The following is a 21746-nucleotide window of genomic DNA, read 5'->3' on the forward strand; positions in this document are numbered from 1 at the left end:
AAACTCATTGTGGTTTCCGAAGAACCATTGACCATTTGGAACGTATAGAATCTTTTTCTAATGTTCCGTGAAAAATATATAACATGTTGTATCTATATTTTGCGGTCTCGAATAGGCATACAATACCACATAGAAGTATGGAATTCTACATGATGTTAATGATTTCGGAGATTCCGTTTGCAGATGGCACCTCTCAGATGCCTTATGATTCGTGGAGCGTCTCCCAGGAACACCACAATGGCACACAAAGAGAGAAATATGCAGCCTGTCAAACCTAACGTCTTTGACAAGGGTCTGTCATCGGGTGCACTGCACTTTTTCCTAATCGATCTGGATGTTTGGTTGGGTAGGACCCTGAGGTATGTCTGAAGATGGTTCACAATGATCTGAAGTTGTTCAAGGGACATATTTTGATGTATAAATCGGGAGCTCCCTTCACATGTGCAGTTGTCTGGCAGGCTTTCATTAACATCTATCACTGATGTTGATGGCGAACGTAGGGTTGAAGTCGTAGACGACGTGACAGCATCCGCAGCATGAAACGAAATAGTAGTAGTGACCATCGTAGTAGTGATCGTCGTAGCAGCCATGGCAGTGGTGGGACGTGAAGATGGTTTCACTGTCGTAGTGGTAGCAGAAGTTGCAGCAGCTGCAGGAGTTGAAACAGTCGTTGGTGTCATTGCTGACGCTATGCTCGGGACACAGTCTTCAGCTTTTTCTTGCGAGTGAGTCCAGTTCTACCAAACAAAGGTAAATTGTTATAATTTCTATCACTAGTCCAGAAACTCACATTTAAAGCAATGGTATATAAGTGCCAAATAATATTGTTGAAGAACAAGGTCCATCATTTACCACCACTAAAACAACATCCACAAGCACCTAGCTTTAAAAACAGATCCACCTGCAATAAAACAAGACTCACAATTTACCACCACCCAATACTAAAACCTCCACCACCATCTAGCACTAAAACATCCACCATGCATTTACCACCACTTAAACACCCACCACCACCCAGCACTAAAACATCCACCACCAACCAGCACTAAACCACTTGCCACCATTATGCACTATAGCGAGATCAACAATTTATCATCACCCAGCACTAAAACATCCACCACAACCAAGCACTAAACCAAATTTCACAATATACCACTATCCAGAACTGAAACACCCACCACCTCCCATCACTAGAATATTCACCACACCACCACCACCACTAAAACAAGATCCACAATTTACCACCACCCAGCACTAAAACGAATTCCACAATTTACCACCCCCCTTACCGAAACATCCACCGGCGTACACTTAAGTCTCCATCACCACCCAGCACTAAAATATTATGCACCATTTATCACCAAAACAACATGCACCACCAGCCAACACTAAAACAATCAGAACAGAAAAGAACATTATTGCTTTTCAGGCCGCAAGACAACGGTATTTGAAGATCACAATGATTATACATCTTTTGGTGACATGGCTGATAGTCTGAGTATACGACATATAAAATACAAATAATAAATTGTATCACATAGTACTTTCTTTTACACAGAGAATTGAAACAATTAAATTATCTTCCGCATAATTTTACAGAAAAGAGTGACTTCATAATTCATTTTCACAGTGATTTCATCGACATGACATTGTTATAAAAGGTACAGTTTTCGTAGCTGACCAACTTTTAAAATTTGAAAGAACTGACAAAATTTAACATATTTTAGCTATCTGTAAAGGTAGTAAGTGTGTTTAGTTTTACGCCACTTTTAGCAATATTCCAGCAATATTCCAGCAATATTCCAGCAATATCAAGACGGTTTTGTAAAAGTAAGTTCTCTGGAATCAACAAAATAGGGATCTTCTAAAACTGGTATTCATCCCCGATGGAGGTATTATAGAGAGTACATAGATAATCTCACCCAAGTGTCTACTGATGTCAGTTATATCAACACGAGCTGATACAGTTACAAACATTCGAACCTTGCCGGGGTTATTTTACCTTTATCAACTCGTCTTGGTATTATTGATGTCAGTAGACACGAAAGTGAGCTCCTGTTTATCATAAAAATCATTCTTCATTAGTTTCTCTCAACGCTGTAATACGATTAGACGTGCATATTTGCAGCTATGTCATAGGAATGTCAGCAGGTTCATGACGTCATAACAATGTCAGGGCATTGTCCAAAATCTACTGTCTCCTTTGCGATATCATATGTTCTCTCACAAGCGACAACCCCTGTAGAACACAGTTTCGGGTGATAAATGTACTTTTGCGTGTAGGTACACCTTTCCCATGACCAACGTCCACTGGAATACGACGATTAGATGGACGAAAAATATTATTCATATTTTTGTTGTAAAATGCTCAAATAAATTTCAAATCCACAGTGTGTCCAACACCACTAGCCAGGACTTAAAAAACACCAACCACCACCCAACACTAAAACAACATTCATCACCACCCAGTACTAAAACAACATGCACCACCACTACCCAGTACTAAAACAACATTCACAATTACCAAGCACTAAAACATCCTTCACCAAACACTAAAACAGCATCCATTACCACCCTAAATAGTAACCTTTTTAATAGAACGTCCCTTACCGCGTTTATCTGCTTAAGATTCATTCCAGCCATAGAACAGAAAGCGCCTGTATGTTTGTTCTTTTGGTGTAGATATACAGCGAAAACAGCGCTGGAACTTTGGATAACGTGATAGGCGGTCTGTAGAAGGATATATCCTGACGTCAGGTTCGTGTTCTCAACGTCAACCCAGTTCTGTATGTCTAGGGGTGCTGAGTTTAGCATTAAACTCGACTTAAAGTGAGAGTCAATGACAATGACAACGTGTGCGGCTGACACACCTTTATAAGTGTCAGGAAAACGGAAACTGTATCGATGTTGCCACTGAGTGTTTGGAACAACAATCGTCATGCATGGGTCAAAGCTTTTACTTTGCCTCACAAACTTTGCCAAGAGGATAGCTTTATTTGATTCGACTTCAACAGGATCTGTCGCTTGAAGAATTGCTTCAAACCAGTCCCCTTCTTTCGCCAGGTTGTAAACTGTTCCGTTCACACGAACAGTCGTATTTGCTGTGCTTGCAAGGACGCGATACAGTTCACCCATCTCGCTGGTCTTCCCTGGGGAGATGACAGAAACAAAATGTTTACCCCATGTGGTGACAGGTGTCATCTGCTGCACTAAATGATCACTTGTTCCGTCAGTGTCTAATTTGGATTTCTTGGCGCCTGCAATCACAGCAATTGGTTCGTTGGAGGACACATACACACCAGTTAAATCTTTGTCATTTAGGAATTGCATTACCTCATGCTTTTCAAGTGTTACAATGATTGTGGATGGTTTCTTGATGACGATGCCATTATAGTCCAGTGTTGACAGACCTGGGGGGAACTCCACGGTAACAACGGTATTTGCAGTAGAAGATATCACCGAAAAGTGACTCTTATCATTGACACTCTGGTAGGTGACAACGTAGAAACTGAAACCAAACCCACTAACAGGTAATGCCAGATATGTATCCATCGATTTAAGACCATAGTCTGCAGCTAGAACATTTACATCATTGTCGGAGAGGATGTGCACAACTTTATCCGAGATTCCACTTCCCGACAACTGTATCATTCCATCCATGCAGATGTAGCCGCCCTCCCAGCTGCTGATGGTGACGTTGTCCATGTAGTTGATGCTTGGAGCAGTGACCTGGACAGAGGCAGCGTCGAGAACGGTAGTGATGATGACACACTGTTGGTCCGGCTTTACGTTTTCTGGAAAGGCTACCAGAAATTCCCGTCCACTGCTGCTAAAGCCATTCCCTGTAGCATAAAGATGCTTTACATTTCATGAACAGGTGTAAGTTAAGTTACTCTTACCAAATCTGGTAATAAAACTAAGACATATAACAACTTGATCTGCTTTAACTTCGGATATAATGTAATGTCATGTTGAATGATCAACCAGAAGGTTTGTGTCTGAAAAACATTTTCCAAAAGTATATATTGTTCAGAGGCACTTAAATCCTTTTCCTTATGTGTAATGAATATCATGATGTGAAAATTTATCATTTTGTGACCTTTGCTTCTGGAATTCGTCCAAAATATGTGAATTGTGAATCCCGGTCTCCCCTCCGTGTTAGAACTGGTCTTAAGTAACCTATGTTTGTGTAGTAGAGGCAACCAACGGGATCGGGTGGTGAGGCTGGCTGACGTGGTGATCTACAATCAGTCGTTGGCAACTGTTTATTGTATTCTCATTTCTAGGTAAATCATTTTAGGTTTGATTACTAGTCTTACATTTATTCCCGTTTTAACCTAGTTATTATACCGTCCTTCGCTGACAGGTGTTTCATATTGGATTTGTGTTTATTGTTAAATATGATGTCTTCGTCCTCATACGCGGCACTACTAGCAGCTGGGCACTACAAGTATCTGAGCACAACTAGTAGCTGGGCACTACAAGTAGCTGAGCACAACTGGTACGTAGGGGACGGGATGGTTGATGGCACCGGATCAATGCGTTGATGTACGATGGGCCAATACCGTGAACAGTTTTGTATACAAGCAGAAGAATTTTGAATAACATCAGTTTGACTACTGGGAGCCCATGCAGCTGCATAAGAACTGGAGTTATGTGCTTGTATTTGACAGTTCGGGAGATAACTCTAGCAGTAGCTGCGGTTTGTACCTTTGCAATTAAGTGTTTTGGTAACCCATTACAACCAAGAGCGCATTGCAATAATCCAGACTGGATAAATGGCATCCCCAAGAGGCGAAGTGTACATTGTGAACAGGACTGATCCCTGTGGACCTCCGACCAGCACTTCTTCCATCTTTGATGTTGTGCCATCAATGAGAACAGATTGGTGCCGTCCAGAGATACAGGACGGAACGAGTTTCAGTGAGTCTGGATAAGACAATCCAGTAATCAACAGCATGAACGTCGATCTGCCCAAATGGGAACCTATGGCTACCAGGTCAGCAAGCCTGACCAACCGAACCCGCCCCTCGCCTCTTACGACAAGCATAGTCGCCTTTTATTGCAAGCATGGTTTGCTGAAAGCCTGTTCTAACCCGGACTTTCACTGGTATGTAGGACTCGATTCAACGTATGGCTTTGTCAGTGATACCAAATCCCTCTTCCAGTGTATGAAGAAGCACTCCGTGGTCGATGGTATCAAAAGAGGCGGAATTGTCTAATAATAAAAGAATGACAGCTCCACCATTCTCTACTGATTGCAGAATGTCATTTTGAACTCGGACCATGCAGTCTCGGTGCTTTGGCTTTGTTTATAGGGTGACTGCACCACCTCATGACATCTCATGCAGAGTATATCGATTTAGGAAATAATACAGCGTGGAAACACGGCATGTTAAAAGATTTACATGATTTTGGATTGTTAGTCCTTTCGTCTCAGTTCATATCCATATTTAATAACAGACAGTTTTAAGCCCCAGTGAGTTCTGTCGTGCCTTGTCATTTTAATTAATATGAGGGTGTCCAAAATATTAGTGTTGTTTCTGAACCTTTATTTACATAACAATTCAAAGTTATTCAAAGTCTTTAAATGATTCAATAGATGATTGGGCCTTATTGATAGGTTTAACAGTTGCTTGTTGTGGCAAATAACAACATGCATACTAGTGAAAGAAACCTGCTATTATATCTTACTAAAACTGATAAATGGGCTTTAGAGAATGGATCCAACTTTACAAAAATAGAAGCAAAACATACCTGACAAGGATTCGGAATTATTCCAGTGTGTAAAACTGTATAGAGGCAAAGTATATATTTCAGCTACCATTTGACCTTTATTCCAATAGTCATTAATAAATGGTCAAATGATATATAGCACAGGTAAAGAAAAGTTCAATAGAAATACCAGAACTAAGTGTCATCATAATGTTTAATGCATTCAATTTGACAAACGTGACACATCGTGACAAACATGAGTTGACAAACATGCACTGTGACTCTGGGACAGAATCATGGTCGACGTGCATATTCATTGGTTTGAAATCTCTGCCACAGTCTAACAACAGCACTCTGACTCACATTATAACCAACAGCAGCCTGACGCTGAGGTGGATTTCCATACCGACAATTTGAAGAAAAGAATGTGCCATTTGTTACAGAATGTATCGGACGTTAATGAACGGAATAATAACAATTCAATGAATTCAGTAGACATTAATCTAGAATTATACTCTAATTATTAAAATACTTTAAGTCGGTGTAATATTAGAGATGGCTGTTCAGTCTCCACTCATAGCACGCGCATCAATACAAAAGTCCAATTATGAGCAATGTTCACTATTTGCAAACTCACTTCCGGTTTTCAGGCTATTAAAATGTCATGCCAACACGTATCTTTAATTGAAATCGTGTTATTTCTGTTACTGGCAAATACGACATCGTTGAAATTTTGGTAAACGCAATGAGTGATTCCATTGCTAAGGCAGCGCTCAACAAATCTGTGACACCACTTCTGATACCATATACCGATTACAAACATGTTATCAGATCATCAGAAATCCAACGCAAAACACTTTGGAGATAGCCATGTTGGTGTAACTTAACTATCGCTTAATAAACGGTCCAGAATATGACGATGCCCTTTAGGCACCCATGATGATTTCTGAAAGGTGTTGATCCTCCAGCGTGTTTTGCATTTGATGAAAGAATCATGATCAAACATGCCCTACTTGACAGTATTGACTTTCCCAACACAAGGGATAAAAACACGTTTCTATCATGTTTCGTCCATGAAAGATCTTTTCAACAATATTAGGTTTCGTTTACCAACTGACGTCAGCGAAAATGGAATTGATTGAAAAAATGTTATTGTTTTGTATTGCAAATAGATAAAAGTTATTTTATAATTGCTAGATTAAACTGACTAAATGCTATGGAACTGTTGTCCCCTTTAGAGGGTATGTGAATCAAAGTACTTCAGAGGGTTTTAATTTTGTGCTAACTTGGTTGACACATCTCATCGTATTTCAGTTGCCGATGTTTGTTGCCCACAAATTTTATAAACTCCTTATACAAACACTCTTTTCAATATTTGGGTTTTTAAATTATGAGTGTTTGGAGAAAGGTAACTAAATGGATTGTGAAAATCCAGCTGGGGTCCACGCAGGTAGTGAAAGTGCTGTGAATCAACATAGTCTCGAATACGGTAATATACTTTCTGTTGTTGACAATGCCTGTTTGTACACTGAAGTGTGGTGAAATACACTGAACAGCAAAAGAAGTTTCGAAAACAAATCAAATAAAGTAAGCGTTTCTTTTGCTGTTCGGCATAGTTAAGCTATCTCGATACACGTTTTACGGAGATATTGCCGCTGTCACTGTAACCATTAATTCGAACTTTCGCCCAGATTAGATAGTTATACATACAAACAGTCTTTTTAATATTAGTATTAATATTAGTTGATTCATGGACAACTTTTGTCAAAATTAGTTTTTAACACGTTTTTACGTTTAGTATATATGAATATCATGCGTACGAATGTTTTATTTTCCCATTTTCTATCGTACATGGTCTTGTCAGTGAGATAGTATTGGAGACATATTTAATGAATTAGAAATCAACCTATTTATATCATACACCAGCAGATGACATTTCTGTTTTAACCTGACCATTACAAAACTTAAATATCGACTTGGTTTACACGAAAAAGAGCGACAACTGACCATTGAAAAAGCGTGACAAATCTGTCATTTAGGCTTTGAGTTCATGTGTCCATTTGACATTGATCTTCGAAGAACATATGTCAAAGATTATCTGGTGACAATAACGATACATGTTTTTGTATTTATGCTCTTAAAACAGGCACCCGTGGCGAGCCACGTCCTCGTGGTGGGTGCTGGGCAACGTCAAGAGCTCGCCAACACCCCCGTGGTGGACCCGGGGGGATATTTGGTCCACCAACCCGTTTGCCGTGGGTTGCGGCCCTGTGTCGGTGGAGGAAGGGATCCTGGTGGTTGAGGGTAACAGAAGCCTGGAACCGTGTTCCTGTTGCCTAGCACACCACTTTGGTCCCGACTTCACCTAGACGGGTGGTAGAACTGGCCCGGTTCTATCAATCGGCTGGTCACGCCATGCCCTGCGAATGGACACTATTCTTACTGCACCTTTTGCATATTATTGTGCATTTGTGACTTTACTGTTCATATTTGGCATTAAATATGATCTACTTGCCTAGAGTCCTATGCCAGAAGGCGGTGGCTCATGGGCCAATCTGGCTTTACTGACCTCCAGGTTCTAATTGTCTTCAGAAATCTGTCATGGGCGGAACCATCCTGACTTTTATTCTGTTTGACTACATTAGCTACCTGTGTCTGCGTTGCTGGAGTATAGCATCCCTGTAACCCTGGCGTTTTGTTGTCGGTTTCCACTTCGACGCCGTCCTTGTTGACACTCCATGGTGGGTGGGGAGTGGAGATGTTGAATCCACTTTTCTCATTATGGCTACACAACTACTTTCTGGTTCTCGCAGTAACAATAACTGAAGACATTTGGAGACAGATTCAGTTTCGTCATCTGAAGATGAATCTCCTACTAATGTTAACTCATGGCGCGTTGTTTAGTTGTTGAAGTTATAGATGGTCTGCCTCTCAAAATGAATCTATTCGCAGTATCCAAAGCTGTTGAAGGTATTTGTGGTGAAGTAAAAAACTTAACTCGTCTTCGGTCTGGCTCTCATTCAATAGAATGTGCCCGACGACAACAATCCATAAATTTACTGAAAGCAAAACATTTTGCAAATACTGCTAATACTGTTTCTGTGCACAAATCGTTGAATTCATGCAGGGGTATCATCCGCGATAGAGCTCACTGTCTATCTGATATGTCAGAAGAGGAAATTAGACAGGAACTAGCATCTCAAGGAGTGACATCTGTTAAAAGATTCACAAGAAAAGATCATGACAGAGTTGTTCATATTAATATATATCTGGTGACGTTTGCTCTTTCTCAGCTTCCAAGTTCCATCAAAGCTGGTTATTTTAACATCGGGGTTGATGCATATATATCAAATCCGCTCCGGTGTTTTAAATGTCAAAAGTTTGGACACGGGGCCAAATCCTGTCATAACACCCCAGTTTGCTCCCGTTGCAGCAAAAGCCATGACAGCACGGACTGCACTGGAGATATCAGATGTGCAAATTGCAGTGGTGAACATATGTCATTCTCCAAATCATGCTCTGTTTTTAAAAGAGAAAGCAAGATTATTAAGCTCAAATACACAAATAATATCTCTTTTGCTGATGCCAAGAAGCTGGTGGCAGAACAATCTCCAAACCCTGTCCAATCAAGAGCATACTCTGCCGTTGTTACCTCCTCTAAACAAACAGTCGCATGCCAGACAGCAATTTGCTGGGTCACAGACCAACAGACATTATATTCCATTGCCAATGAATCCATATCACCTTCGTCTGCAACACAGACTCCTATACCATTAACCTTTGAGTTACCTAAAGTCGAAGCAGAGCCAGAATCACAATCTGAGTCACAGTCTCTCGAAAGGATAAGAAACATTCGAAAAAGAAAGAATCAAAGGCTCTCTAACATCTGGATGTGCCTTTGTCAAACCCTGTACCGGTTCTTAATTCATATGAGCCTTTGGATATGGATGTGTCTTCATCGCTGTTACTACAGCGTAAAGGACCCCAACCTCGTGCTAGATCACCAATTGAACCTCCATGAGTTATACACCAAATATTCTTCAATGGAACTGTAGAGGATTTCGCAACAATTTTAATGACCTTCAGCTATTAATACAAGATCTAAAACCATCAGCCTTTTGCTTACAGGAAACCTTCCTTAAAGCTACAGACTTAAAATATTATAATTCATACCATCACTTTTCTCCTCCAGGTGTTAAAGCTACAGGAGGTTCTTCTGTTATGGTGAGGCAGGGCGTCACTCACAGTGCTGTTCCTCTCAATACTCCCCATCCAGACTGTGGCTGTACGATTAACCCTGAACTCTCTATATATTCCACCTTCGCTTTGTCTCCGACAGGTTGATCTTCAAGCATTATATGACCAGCTACCGAAGCCTTGTGTCATCATGGGAGATTTAAATGGCCATAACCCACTTTGGGGTAGTACTAATCTAAATGCAAAGGGTAAAATCTTAGAGGAGTTTTTCTCAAACAATGATTTATGCATTTTTAATAGTGGTTCTCACTCTCATCTTCAACCAGGAACTGGCACGTACTCTTGTCTGGACTTGTGAGTTGTGGATTCAACTTTACTGAGTGAATATGAGTGGTCAGTTCAGGATGATTTGTGCGGAAGTGACCACTTCCCAACTGTACTAACATCTGTGTTTCCAACTGATGTCCCTCCATCATCTACATGGAATTTCACTAAGTCTAACTGGCCTTTATAAGCAACTACTTGTACTGACAAACTCAAACCTGATGTTTTTTATTGATACAACTGATCACATAGAATGTTTCTCTGATAAACTTCTCAAAATGGCTGAAGACTGTATTCCGAAGTCCTCTCCAAATCCTCACGTTCCATGGTTTACAGCTGATTGCAAACAAGGTAGGAAGGCACGGAAGAAGGCAGAACAGTATTTCCGTCGCCATCCACTGGTCCATAATGTAAATAGATATAAAATTCTCAAAGCTAAAACCCGGCGTACCTTTAAACAAAATAAACGTCGGTCTTGGCCTAAATTATGTTTCACGGATAAATTCACGAACACCGATGTCAAAGGTATGGAACATTATTCAGAAAATTAAAGGTAAGGGAAACAAATCAAGCATACACCATCTCAAATCTGGAGATCAATTGTTAACTGATCAATCTGATATTGCAAATAAACTGGGTGAAACACTTGCAAGACATTCTTCCTCATCCAACTATGTACCTGAATTTCAAAAATACCAAACACTGCATTACATAATTAGAATTACATAAATTTTCATTCGGACAATGGGGAAGATTATAACGAACTCTTTTCTCTCCATGAGCTTTTCAAGGCTCTTGAAGAAGCTCATAATACTGCTACATGAGCTGATGGTGTACATTATCAACTCCTGAAGCACTTACCCGAATCATGTTTAGAGACACTGTTGAATATCTTTGATGAAATTTGGACATCTGATAAATTTCCTGCATCCTGGCATGATGCCATAGTTGTTCCCATACCCAAACCTGGCCGTGATGATACTAATCCATCTAGTTCTAGACCTATTTCTCTGACAAGCTGTATTTGCAAAACCATGTAACGCATGGTCTATAACAGGTTAACATGGTACATGGAATCGAATAGTTTAATCACAGATATTCAGTGTGGTTTTCGTAAAAATTGCAGTACTACTGACCATTTGGTTCGACTGGAATCATTTGTTCAGAATGCTATTGTCAACAATCAATATGCAGTGTCCATCTTTTTTATTTAGAAAAGGCTTATGACACTACATGGAAGCATGGCATTTTAAAAGATTTACATGATTTTGGATTGCAAGGTCGCCTGCCTCAATTTATATCAGCATTTTTAACCGACAGGCGATTTCAAGTCCGAGTGGGTTCTACACTGTCTGATCATTATACTCAGGATCAGGGTGTCCCACAAGGCAGTATCCTGTCTGTTTATTTAGCATTAAAATCAACATTTTAGCAAAGGTTTTAAATGATTCAATTGACGGATCCCTTTTCGTGGATGATTTTAATATATCTTGTCGTGGGAAAAATATGCGTACTATTGAACGACAATTACAACTTTGTTTAAACAAGATTAATAAATGGTTTTTGGAAAATGGATTTAAATTTTCCAAATCAAAAACAAATTGCATCCATTTTTGTCGACAGTATAAACCTCATACAGATCCGCAATTATATTTAGATAAAACACCTATTAAAGTTGTATAAGAAGCGAAATGCCTAGGGTTAATTTTTGATCATCATTTGACCTTTCGACCTCATATCAAATACCTAAGAAATAAATGCCCGAAGGCCCTTGATTTGCTGAGGGTTGTTTCCAACACGAAGTGGGGAGGGGGTCAGGAAACCCTTCTCCACCTATACCGAGGGCTTATACGATCCAAACTTGATTATGGCTCCATTGTATATGGTGGAGCCTGTCAAAGCAACCTAAAATTATTGGATTCTGTCCACCACCAACCCTGCGTCTAACCCTGCATTTGACTGTGTTTTCAATCCTCTTTATGTGGATCTCTACAATAAAAAGTCTTCTCTTGTTCCGCCTCTTGGGATAAGAATTAGACCATTCATTTCCGCTGCTGGCATTGAGCTGGAAAAAAATATCTCATTCCCGTTTGCTTTCTTCTCCTCCTTGGCAGCTGGTGAGGCACGAGTTGACCTAACACTAACACAGTTTAAGAAGTCAGAAACTAATGAATTACAATATCGACAAGAATATACTCAACTAAAAAGTAACTATAATACATACACACCCTTATTTACAGATGGATCCAAGGATGGTGACAAAGTTGCTTGAGCCACTGTCACTGGATCCAGAACAATATCTTCTAGATTGCCCAATAACACCTCTACTTTCACAGCAGAAGCTAACGCCATATTAACAGTTCTTAAATATATCAATAAACATCGTAAATATAAATAATTCATAATCTTTTCAGATTCTCTTCCATGCCTTCTGGCCATTAAAATCTTTCTTGTAAACATCCACTTTTAATAGAGATTATCGAATTGTATAATTATCTTGCTACTGGCCAATGTGACATCGTCCTTTGTTGGTTACCCAGCCATGTTGGTATTTCTGGGAATTCAATGGCTAATTTTGCTGCCAAGGCAGCGCTCAACAAATCCGTGACACCACTTCTTATTCCATACTCTGATTACAGAGCTAACATTAGATCTTACATCCGTGATCTAATGCAGAAGAAGTGGGACGCTCGAGTAAGTATCAGCAAACTACATGAAATTAAACCTTATATTGGTTACACCTACTTGGGTTGTCAGTCCAGAGTGGAGGAGGTCATTATGCGCATTGGCCATACACGTTATACTCACAAATATCTGATAAAAGGTGAAGATCCTCTGTTTTGTATCCCTTGTGATGAGAGAGTCACAGTCAACCATCTCCTGCTTGACTGTGTTGAATTCTCCATCATAAGGGATAAATATTTCCACGTTAAAACTGTTAAGGATCTTTTTAATACCGTTAATTATCATTTAATTCTTGGCTTTTTAAAAGAAATTAATTTGATAAATATGTTCTGTAAGTAGATGTGTTTTAATGACTGGTAGTTTGAATTAGTAACTTTGATTGTTTTTGGCTGTACCTTCAAAGGGGTTAAAGTATCGTAAAAGTATTGTCCCCCTGGGAGGGTATGTAAGACCCAAACCTTTCAAAGGAAAATTTAAACACACCACATTTTTAATTGTAGCATTTTTGTTATTTTAATTTTCGGCTAGTTTTTCCTACAGTCGCCAGTAGCTGAAGTGTTGGTGAAAAATCCAGCAAGGGTCCATGCAGGTAGCAAAGGCGCTGTAAGTCCCCATGGTCCCAGGTATGGTGATCTGTCCTCAGCTGATGGCGACCTATAGCCCGTTTTTACATTGTTTTGTCCAAACTGATTTTTCTCCTTTTAAGATATCTGCTAGCTAGTTTTAACTCAGTCTGTGATACTCTAGTGTTTTACTGTCTTTCGTCGACAGGATTTCATATATCATATGTCTATCGTATAAATTTAGAACTAGATTTAGTCACGATATGGCTGAAATATTGCCGATGTGACATTAAATCTTAACTAACTCACTAACTCTTAACACAGAAACTACACATAGGAAAATAAAACATGTGGAATTTTACGGAACAAACCAATCAATGCGGAATTCCAAAATGCAGGAAAATGGTTGTCGACAAAAAAGAACGTTGAACAAAAAGCGATATGTTACACTCACGCCTGTAGTGAATCGCTAGAACGCATCCTGCATGAAACGCACGTGGATCATGAAATTGTGTATAGCTTTGAGCTGAATCCTATGGCTGTAGGCATTAAAAAGCCACGTCAATGGTACTCCACATACATTGCTTTAAGCCACTACAGACGATAAGCAAAGACTGACAGAAGCTCAACACAAAGCCATCGTTCGTTTACAAGGACTGGCATCGCAGCATTCGGTGGCTAGTTACTTCAGGAGGGATAATGGCAGACCCAGTTCAGCTCGACCTAGAGCTCCGCCGCCCAGACTCGCTTCCACAATCACCCGCAACAATCCAAATCCCTGGACTACGCCGAATCTCCGAGCAGATTGTGCGCAATTAGCAATGGGAGGTCAGACTTTTCCCACTGGACCAGTTCAAAGTCATCTCGCTCTCTTCATCAACGTGGACGGTGGATCTTTGGAGTTTGACAGGACCTCCTCCAGCAAGACAATGTTAAAGTGTTACCTTAGCGTTCTCGATCACCCGATTTGTTCTCCATTGAACATCTACGGGATACTCTTGGTCGACGCTTACCCCAGCGTAATCCGTTACCTCAGACACTACAAAAACTGCACACAGGACTTCAGCCAGAGCACCAAAACATTCAAGACAGCATTCAGCATCGCCTTCCCCCTATTGAAAATTTGTAAAGTTATGATTTTTCTGTAATTTAGGAACGATGTCATGTTTGAATCGGTTATATGTAACCAGTAAGTAAACTCCAAAACAGCAGGTATAGTTTCTTTTTCGAAGAGTGTATTTAAACGATATAGAAGGGATTTAATACATTAATCTTTCACTATTTATTAAACATGCATTAGCCAAAAGATATACAACTATTAAACAACACGTAACATTTCTGATTTTGTGCTTAATCATCATTCAATACGACCGGGTGCGATTGCTAGACTAAACTAGACTAGTCTATTGCTAGACTAAACTAGACTAGTCTATTGCTAGACTAAACTAGACTAGTCTATTGCTTGACTAAACTAGACTAGTCTATTGCTTGACTAAACTAGACTAGTCTATTGCTAGACTAAACTAGACTAGTCTATTGCTTGACTAAACTAGACTAGTCTATTGCTAGACTAAACTAGACTAGTCTATTGCTAGACTAAACTAGACTAGTCTATTGCTAGACTAAACTAGACTAGTCTATTGCTAGACTAAACTAGACTAGTCTATTGCTAGACTAAACTAGACTAGTCTATTGCTAGACTAAACTTGTACATGTACGTCATTACTTCTATTTTAACCGAATCTGTAATAAACAGGTTATTGTACTGTCCGTTAACAAGCGGTTTTAATCATTCTAAAAATATCATTTTATTGCTTTACTTCGGCATGATGTCGTTAAACGTTTGCCGATATTACTTATTACAAAATATACGATATTACGCTCACGGTTCTTGTGACGGGATGTCTTACCTTTACTTTCGTCCATAAAGAGGCACATCACTAGCAGGCCTCCGAGCATGTTGACAGTCGCGTTGCTTCCGTCCAAATGAGACAGCGCATAAATGTTTTGTCGTTTATGTCAATAATGTCTTGATGTACATTTTCTTTATATGCATCATTTCGTTGACAATTCTGTAATGAAAATATTTGTTAGCAGACTCATAATTATCGTGTCCTCTTATTGATGTTCTAGATAAACAGTTCAAAGCAAATACCACGACGATCACTATTTGATTGAGCTTTCCAAACACATCTTCCTTAACGTCCCATTCATCACTATTCCAGCTGTGGTCTGAACCTCATCCAGTTTCAACATTATGAGCATCTTTCTATGAAATGGGATACGATGATATGTCTCAACCACGTCAGCAGGTTTGACCACCCGATCCCTCTTACAAGTATGGGATGCCGAGCATCAGTTTTCACCCCAGTCTTCACCCCAATCAGACGGCGAGAGGTTCTTTGAACAAGCCAAATGCACCACAGAGTATCAGCATAGTGTCAGAGGAGTGTTTGACCCGTGAAGGTCCCGGGGTAGAATAGGCCTTCAGCAACCCATGCTTGCCATAAAAGGTGACTATGCTTGTCGTAAGAGGCGACTAACGGGATCGGGTGGTCAGGCTCTTTGACTTGGTTGACACATGTCATCGGTTCCCCATTGCGCAGATCGATGCTCATGTTGTTGATCACTGGATTGTCTGGTCCAGACCGTCGCCATATAGCTGGAATATTGCTAAGTGCGACGTAAAACTAAACTCACTCACTCACTCACTCAGAGGAATGTTTAAGGTGATGCTTGTTGTTCCCAGACGTTTACATCGTGCTATGGCCGCAATATTGCCGATGTGGCGATTACTTTTAACTGGATCTCAGATGATACCCTTTTGTTGAAAATCGCGAATGGTGCTGACAAACCCCGGAACTTAATTAGAAGGAACTAGGAATGGAACCCACACTCACAACTTTCAAAATGTTTTTTGCTAGTGTTAGCTGTGAATTGAGAAATGGATATTTTCACCGTAAGAAATAATCAAACAAACCACTTGCAAAGTCACAAAAAAACCCTGTCCAGAAGCAAAGTCGATTGTGCGAGTCTGTATCAAACGCGAATACTCATGAACCCATATGAAATGGCGATGGTGCATTGTGTTCGCAAAATGTAAGCGTATGCTGTTCCAGAAATGGTGCGCATCACAAATACATGCGAAGGCAAATCAAATGTTCACCCAGTGGTACAATGTACAGAGCCTACAGACTTATGATGACGTCTGTAAGTCTCGCGAAGCGCTACATCCGGCAGTAAATTGGTCACCACTCCCTTTGCTCGCGCTGTCTTTCCGGTACCAGACTTCCGTTGACAACCGTATATGCAAGAGCCAGTACTTCTTCCATATTGCGCGACCGCCAAGTCTGACTTTATCGGTTTGTGGGTTTCTTACCGTCAACTGACATGCATGAAACCATTCGAACCGGTATGAGACGTTGTTTGTCATCGGACTTAAGAACTTAAGGTCTTGGAGTGAAGTAACCCACCTACGGGTCCATTACTCAGTCTGCAATACTTTCAGCTCAGTCGGATGAGAGAAAATACATTCTGATTTACTTTTTTAAATGGAGGCCATGACCGTGAAAGCTTACTTTTATGAAATCTCATTTTTTTCTAAGCTTGTTTGTCTTTTTGCTGTTCAGTATACTTTCATGTTACGATAACAATTACACAGTAGACCCGTTGTGTAATCACTTTTTGCTCGGCAATATTTCAGCCACTTCGTGACGACAGAATGTCGTGCAGTTATAATTATATTTATGCTTTGTAAGAAGCTGCCATGGAAGAACAGTGTAGACTAGACTATTTCTACAATATTATACTGTCAACTGACAAACACATTATAAAACGGATCTATAGATCGCTTGCCACCAAAACTACGTCATCATGCTGGAGACAAATTGCAAATTGTAAAGTAACTGTTCGAAGATCGTACATGAAAGGATCAACGACCTGCCTGGAAAATAATTGTGGCGTCCATTAGGCATTCATGAATTAACCAAAAGCACCTTGATTGCATCCTTTGTTCATATCTTGCATCTTTCCTTGAACATTATTATATCCCCTGCAGTTTCCATGGTTGATATTTGTGCCGGTTGTTGTGGTAGTCCAGGGCAATATAGAAACATGGGCTAATTTAGTCTGACTTATTGTAATGTAATGTAATGTATTAATAATGTAATGTTTTCTTTGGTTGACGAAGTGTCTGTAGTTCTGACGTAGAAGGAAGGGAATGATGGCATTCAGTTATTATTGATTTCTGTGAGGGTTCACGACAGATTTGATATCCTTTGGTGTTATCTCAATGAGAGTTCTGAAAGGTGAGAGGGTGTATTTGGTTTTACGCCAGCTCATCGTATCTCAAGCTTGTGAAACTGTTACCAATAAAGGACCGTCTACAGGTTGACGGACTTGTCAACTTGCTGTGAGATAAGCTGACTAAAAGAACAAAATCCGCTATTTCCACATCGAAAACAATTTGTTGACATGTGATCGTCCAGCTACAACAGACCCGTGAAGGTCCGGGTTAGAAAAGGTCTACAGCTTCCCTCAAATGGCGACTATGCTTGTAAGGAACGACTAACAGGATCGGGTGGCCTGTTCGCTGACTTGGTTGACGCGTGTCATCGTATGCTCATGCAGTTGATCACTGGAGACTCTATTATTTACTGACCGCCGCCATATAGCTGGTGTATGGCTGAGCGCGTCATAAAGCCTAACTCACTCACTCAATCTAACTACAATAAATATGACTTTTAGCGAAACAAAACATGTGTGCGTATCCTTTTTCTGTCAAGTCCACATCATTTCGAGACGTGAGTAGATAGTGATATGACACTGATTGCTGGGAATAATGCGGACATATGTTATAAATATGAGCGGGGCACATGACTTCACTGCAATTGATATAAGCATTTTTTAAACATTTTGAGTGAGATTAATAATGTCATTAACAAAGGGAGGTAAAACATCATGCTTGCGTCTACGGCAAAAGACAAATTCCGGGCAAATGAGTCGGTCTCAGCCCCGTTCGTTATAGGCAGATTCCACTGGACAAGGTATATGCATTAAACCATGGACCATGAGTTATTGATGCAGGAGTCAGTAGATAAGCACGTCTCAGACTCTGAAATTCCAGATGTGAAAGTCATTTATGCAGGAACACCCTTGATACCAGTGTCTCGCAAAAAAGAAAAAAAAACCAAACCCTGGCACAACCAATCTTGAGGAGCCCAAAAGGAAGAGTGGATGACTGAATCCACGGAATGTGGCCAGCACTTGAAGACGACCATTTGCCTCACTGACAGAAAGGTGATCGAGTTAAATGAGACATGAGACATGCTTAATTTCATAATTCTCCAAATAGAACTACTGAGATACCTGGTCCAGGAATGGCTGGTCATTTCCTTAAAATTTGACAAAAGCTCTAAGAGTAGGAACTTCTTCAATTTGTTAGCAGCTTGTTTATGTAGTCATATGCACGTGAATGTTCGTCGCTATTCAAGTGCAATTAATCTTGAACGCAAGGTCTATTCAATTTCACTTTATCTTTCGAACATGTGGACGGAATCGAAAAAAGTCTGCCCAAATTTGAAATTTATGACCAGTGAAGAAAGGACGGAGCGCTCGTAAAATCACAAAGAATCTGTCATGCAAGTCTCTGTTGTGTCGTGGGTCACATTATCTCTCTGAAGACGACGATCCCTGTTGGGATGCGCGGGGTGGAACCTATCCCCAGCGACCTGTTTTAGTCTGTTTGTAAATGACTCGGTGTCATGGTAACTTGATTTGAATGAGCAACAAAACAAACAAAATGAGCTATTTACTAGGATTGACGATTGTCTGGTGAAGGGTTGACATACAATCCATTACCGTGGCGGACTGTGCACTGCATGCAAGTACAATCACAACAACCCTCGTCTCCTTCTTTCTGAGTTCTTTTTATTTGTTTTTAAAATGTATATTTTGTTGGTTCAGTTACCTCTGTTTGTCTTCATGTTATACCCATGAAGAACCCCATCTGTGCTCATGATGTCAGTCACTGGGTTGTCTCGTGAGCATGCAGATACTTACAGTACTAGATTTCTTTAGGTGGCAGTACGATGTTGATCTGGTGGAGAGGAAACAGTTACATGGATTGACAACTTGTTTATTGCAATGGGTGCGACGTCTCGGTGCAGATGATGACACCCGTATCGCACGACGTTAGCATTTACACTGCATGTTTTTGTTGAGGTCATGTTCCTGAGGTTATGCTGCAGGCATAAATGGATTAATGATTCATGTTCTGTATCAACTCCGCGTTGGTCTAGTTTGTTTGTCCACATGATAGTCAAGACCAGTTTCATGACTAAATTGGGTAGGAAAACCTAATGGTGTTGGAAATGGCTGAGGGTGCTTCCAGTTATATGAAGATGTCTAGAACCATACGTATTTGAGACACCTTGTCCCAAGTTTGCTATGTTCTGATCCTGGTTCCCGGTCATGAATTTGTAAAGAGTGAGTTACAATGTGTCATTTGTCAACGTTTGTCAGGTATAACGTGACTTAGAAGGGTCAAATTTAAATAATTTATGCCCGCGAAAGACAGGTAGGGTAGAGAACTGCAATATCCCAGATACAGATTTAAAATTAGCATGCGACTTAAAAGTATATATTATTTAGGAGATTACATCATAAAAAGGACCTTGTGATCGCCAGCAACTGAAGGTAGATTACCATACTAGGGATGATGAGGACTCACAGTGCCTTTGCTACCTGGATTTGGGGACAAATTTATAATTAATCTCATACTTTTCCATCCCTGTTAATAGCGAGAGGTCGTGTAGGATGGTACACATATGTCAGGGAGAGTAAATCTTTTGTATGACAAGTCAAATGATTTCAGAAGTAACGTATACCGCCTCTCCACACTAAACCAGTGTGTCGGCAGTTGGATGAGTTGGAAAAACGTCGCTGTCGATGTTTTGGAGTAATTCACCTGAATTGACAAAACTCAGCGACAGGCTGACAGCAGTGACTTTATTGAATCGCGAAATAATTCTTTTAAGTACTTGCTGCTCGAAGCTGTGGGAATAACTCTTTCAATGAAGTCCGTAGGGAGTGAACAGAAAAGACATGGTTTAACAATTATAGTTCAAAAATGCACAAAAAGAAATGAACATTTATTGAATCCTGAAGTACAGAAACATTCATGTCTGCTAGGCATTGACATAGCATCGCAGAGACGCCTAAGACAAATAGCACCAATGTATCGTAAAACCAACAGTTATATTTCTAAAGTGTGTTTGAAAAGAATGTTTGAAAAAGTGTTTAAATGAATTGTTTAATGTTATCCTTTATCAACACAATGTTGTAACAACACTTGTAACATGGTCTAGGAAGCCAATGATAAAGTTCTCTCCGTAAAGGCACCTTTTAACACAGAAATCATCATTACCAAATTAATAAAACCAAAACCCTGTGCCCATTCAAAAATATCTACACACCATCTATTCTTCTCATACATAATATATTTTTTCTCCTGTGTATTACGTCCCGGCCTTAGACAAGGCATGGGGGAGCGATAGTGCCCAATAGTAGTAGGGGTAGCTTGACTCGCTATTATTTTTCAAGTATTTTCCAAGACAATGTGTATATTCGATTTAACCCAGCGTCGCGTCAAACCACCCCTGCCAAGAATATGAAATGTTCCATCTGTCTATAAACAAAGGAGAATCCAGTAGACACGAAACAAAGTGATCAAAGCTGCCAATACTTTCTAATTCTGGCAAGATCCAAGTACATAAATATGTATCCAATGAAATAAAATTCTCCGAGCTATTTCAAATATTTTGAAATACCACTGTCAGTAATAGCCAGATTCACTAGTTTAAGCCCCGAGGTTACTGATTCAAAGTGACCATTTGGATATAGGACTAAAGCCATAGTGAAGCCCAGATTTATATTCTCGAACGGTTGCCAATATTGCCGATGTGACAATAAATCTTAACTCACTCAGGATGAAATAAAAAATACAACCACGAAGGTATTTTCATTATTTGACTTACTTTTTGCGCGTGGCCAGGATCGCTGACTCGGACATCGTATAGAATTGCCTAGATCGATGTACGGGTTACGGAACATCTGTTCTAACGTGGATCTTCACGGATTCGCGGCGTTAAACAACAAACAAGCCCATGGCATGTGGATAGTAGACAGGACAATGGATAGTATACACATCAGTACACTTTGATAATGTATGTTTTACATGAAGGTGATTTGCAACAATGATAT

At 40.0% G+C, this 21746-nt stretch overlaps 1 protein-coding gene across 1 annotated transcript; it reads right to left on the minus strand.

Moving 5' to 3' along the window:
- Window positions 1-155: 155 nt before the first annotated feature.
- On the minus strand, window positions 156-12588 carry LOC137296400 (uncharacterized). The gene is made up of 3 exons (XM_067828200.1): window positions 12465-12588; window positions 2611-3842; window positions 156-737 (listed from the first exon to the last, which is right to left on the minus strand). Exons 1-3 carry the CDS (start codon window positions 12586-12588, stop codon window positions 156-158), a joined length of 1938 nt encoding a protein of 645 aa, XP_067684301.1.
- Window positions 12589-21746: the final 9158 nt, after the last annotated feature.

This window comes from Haliotis asinina, chromosome 9 (assembly GCF_037392515.1).
Source record: "Haliotis asinina isolate JCU_RB_2024 chromosome 9, JCU_Hal_asi_v2, whole genome shotgun sequence".
NCBI lineage: Eukaryota > Metazoa > Mollusca > Gastropoda > Lepetellida > Haliotidae > Haliotis > Haliotis asinina.

Bases quoted from the DNA above. Each gene is read 5' to 3' on its own strand.
- LOC137296400 (XM_067828200.1), bottom strand. From the start codon at position 12,588: ATGGCGTTAGCTTCTGCTGTGAAAGTAGAGGTGTTATTGGGCAATCTA. The intron at 3,843-12,464 runs GTGTGTATGTAT...TTTATGCTACAG, and splicing joins GGATCCATCTGTAAATAAGG to GGAATGGCTTTAGCAGCAGT. The intron at 738-2,610 runs GTAAGGGACGTT...TTTGTTTGGTAG, and splicing joins ATCTTAAGCAGATAAACGCG to AACTGGACTCACTCGCAAGA.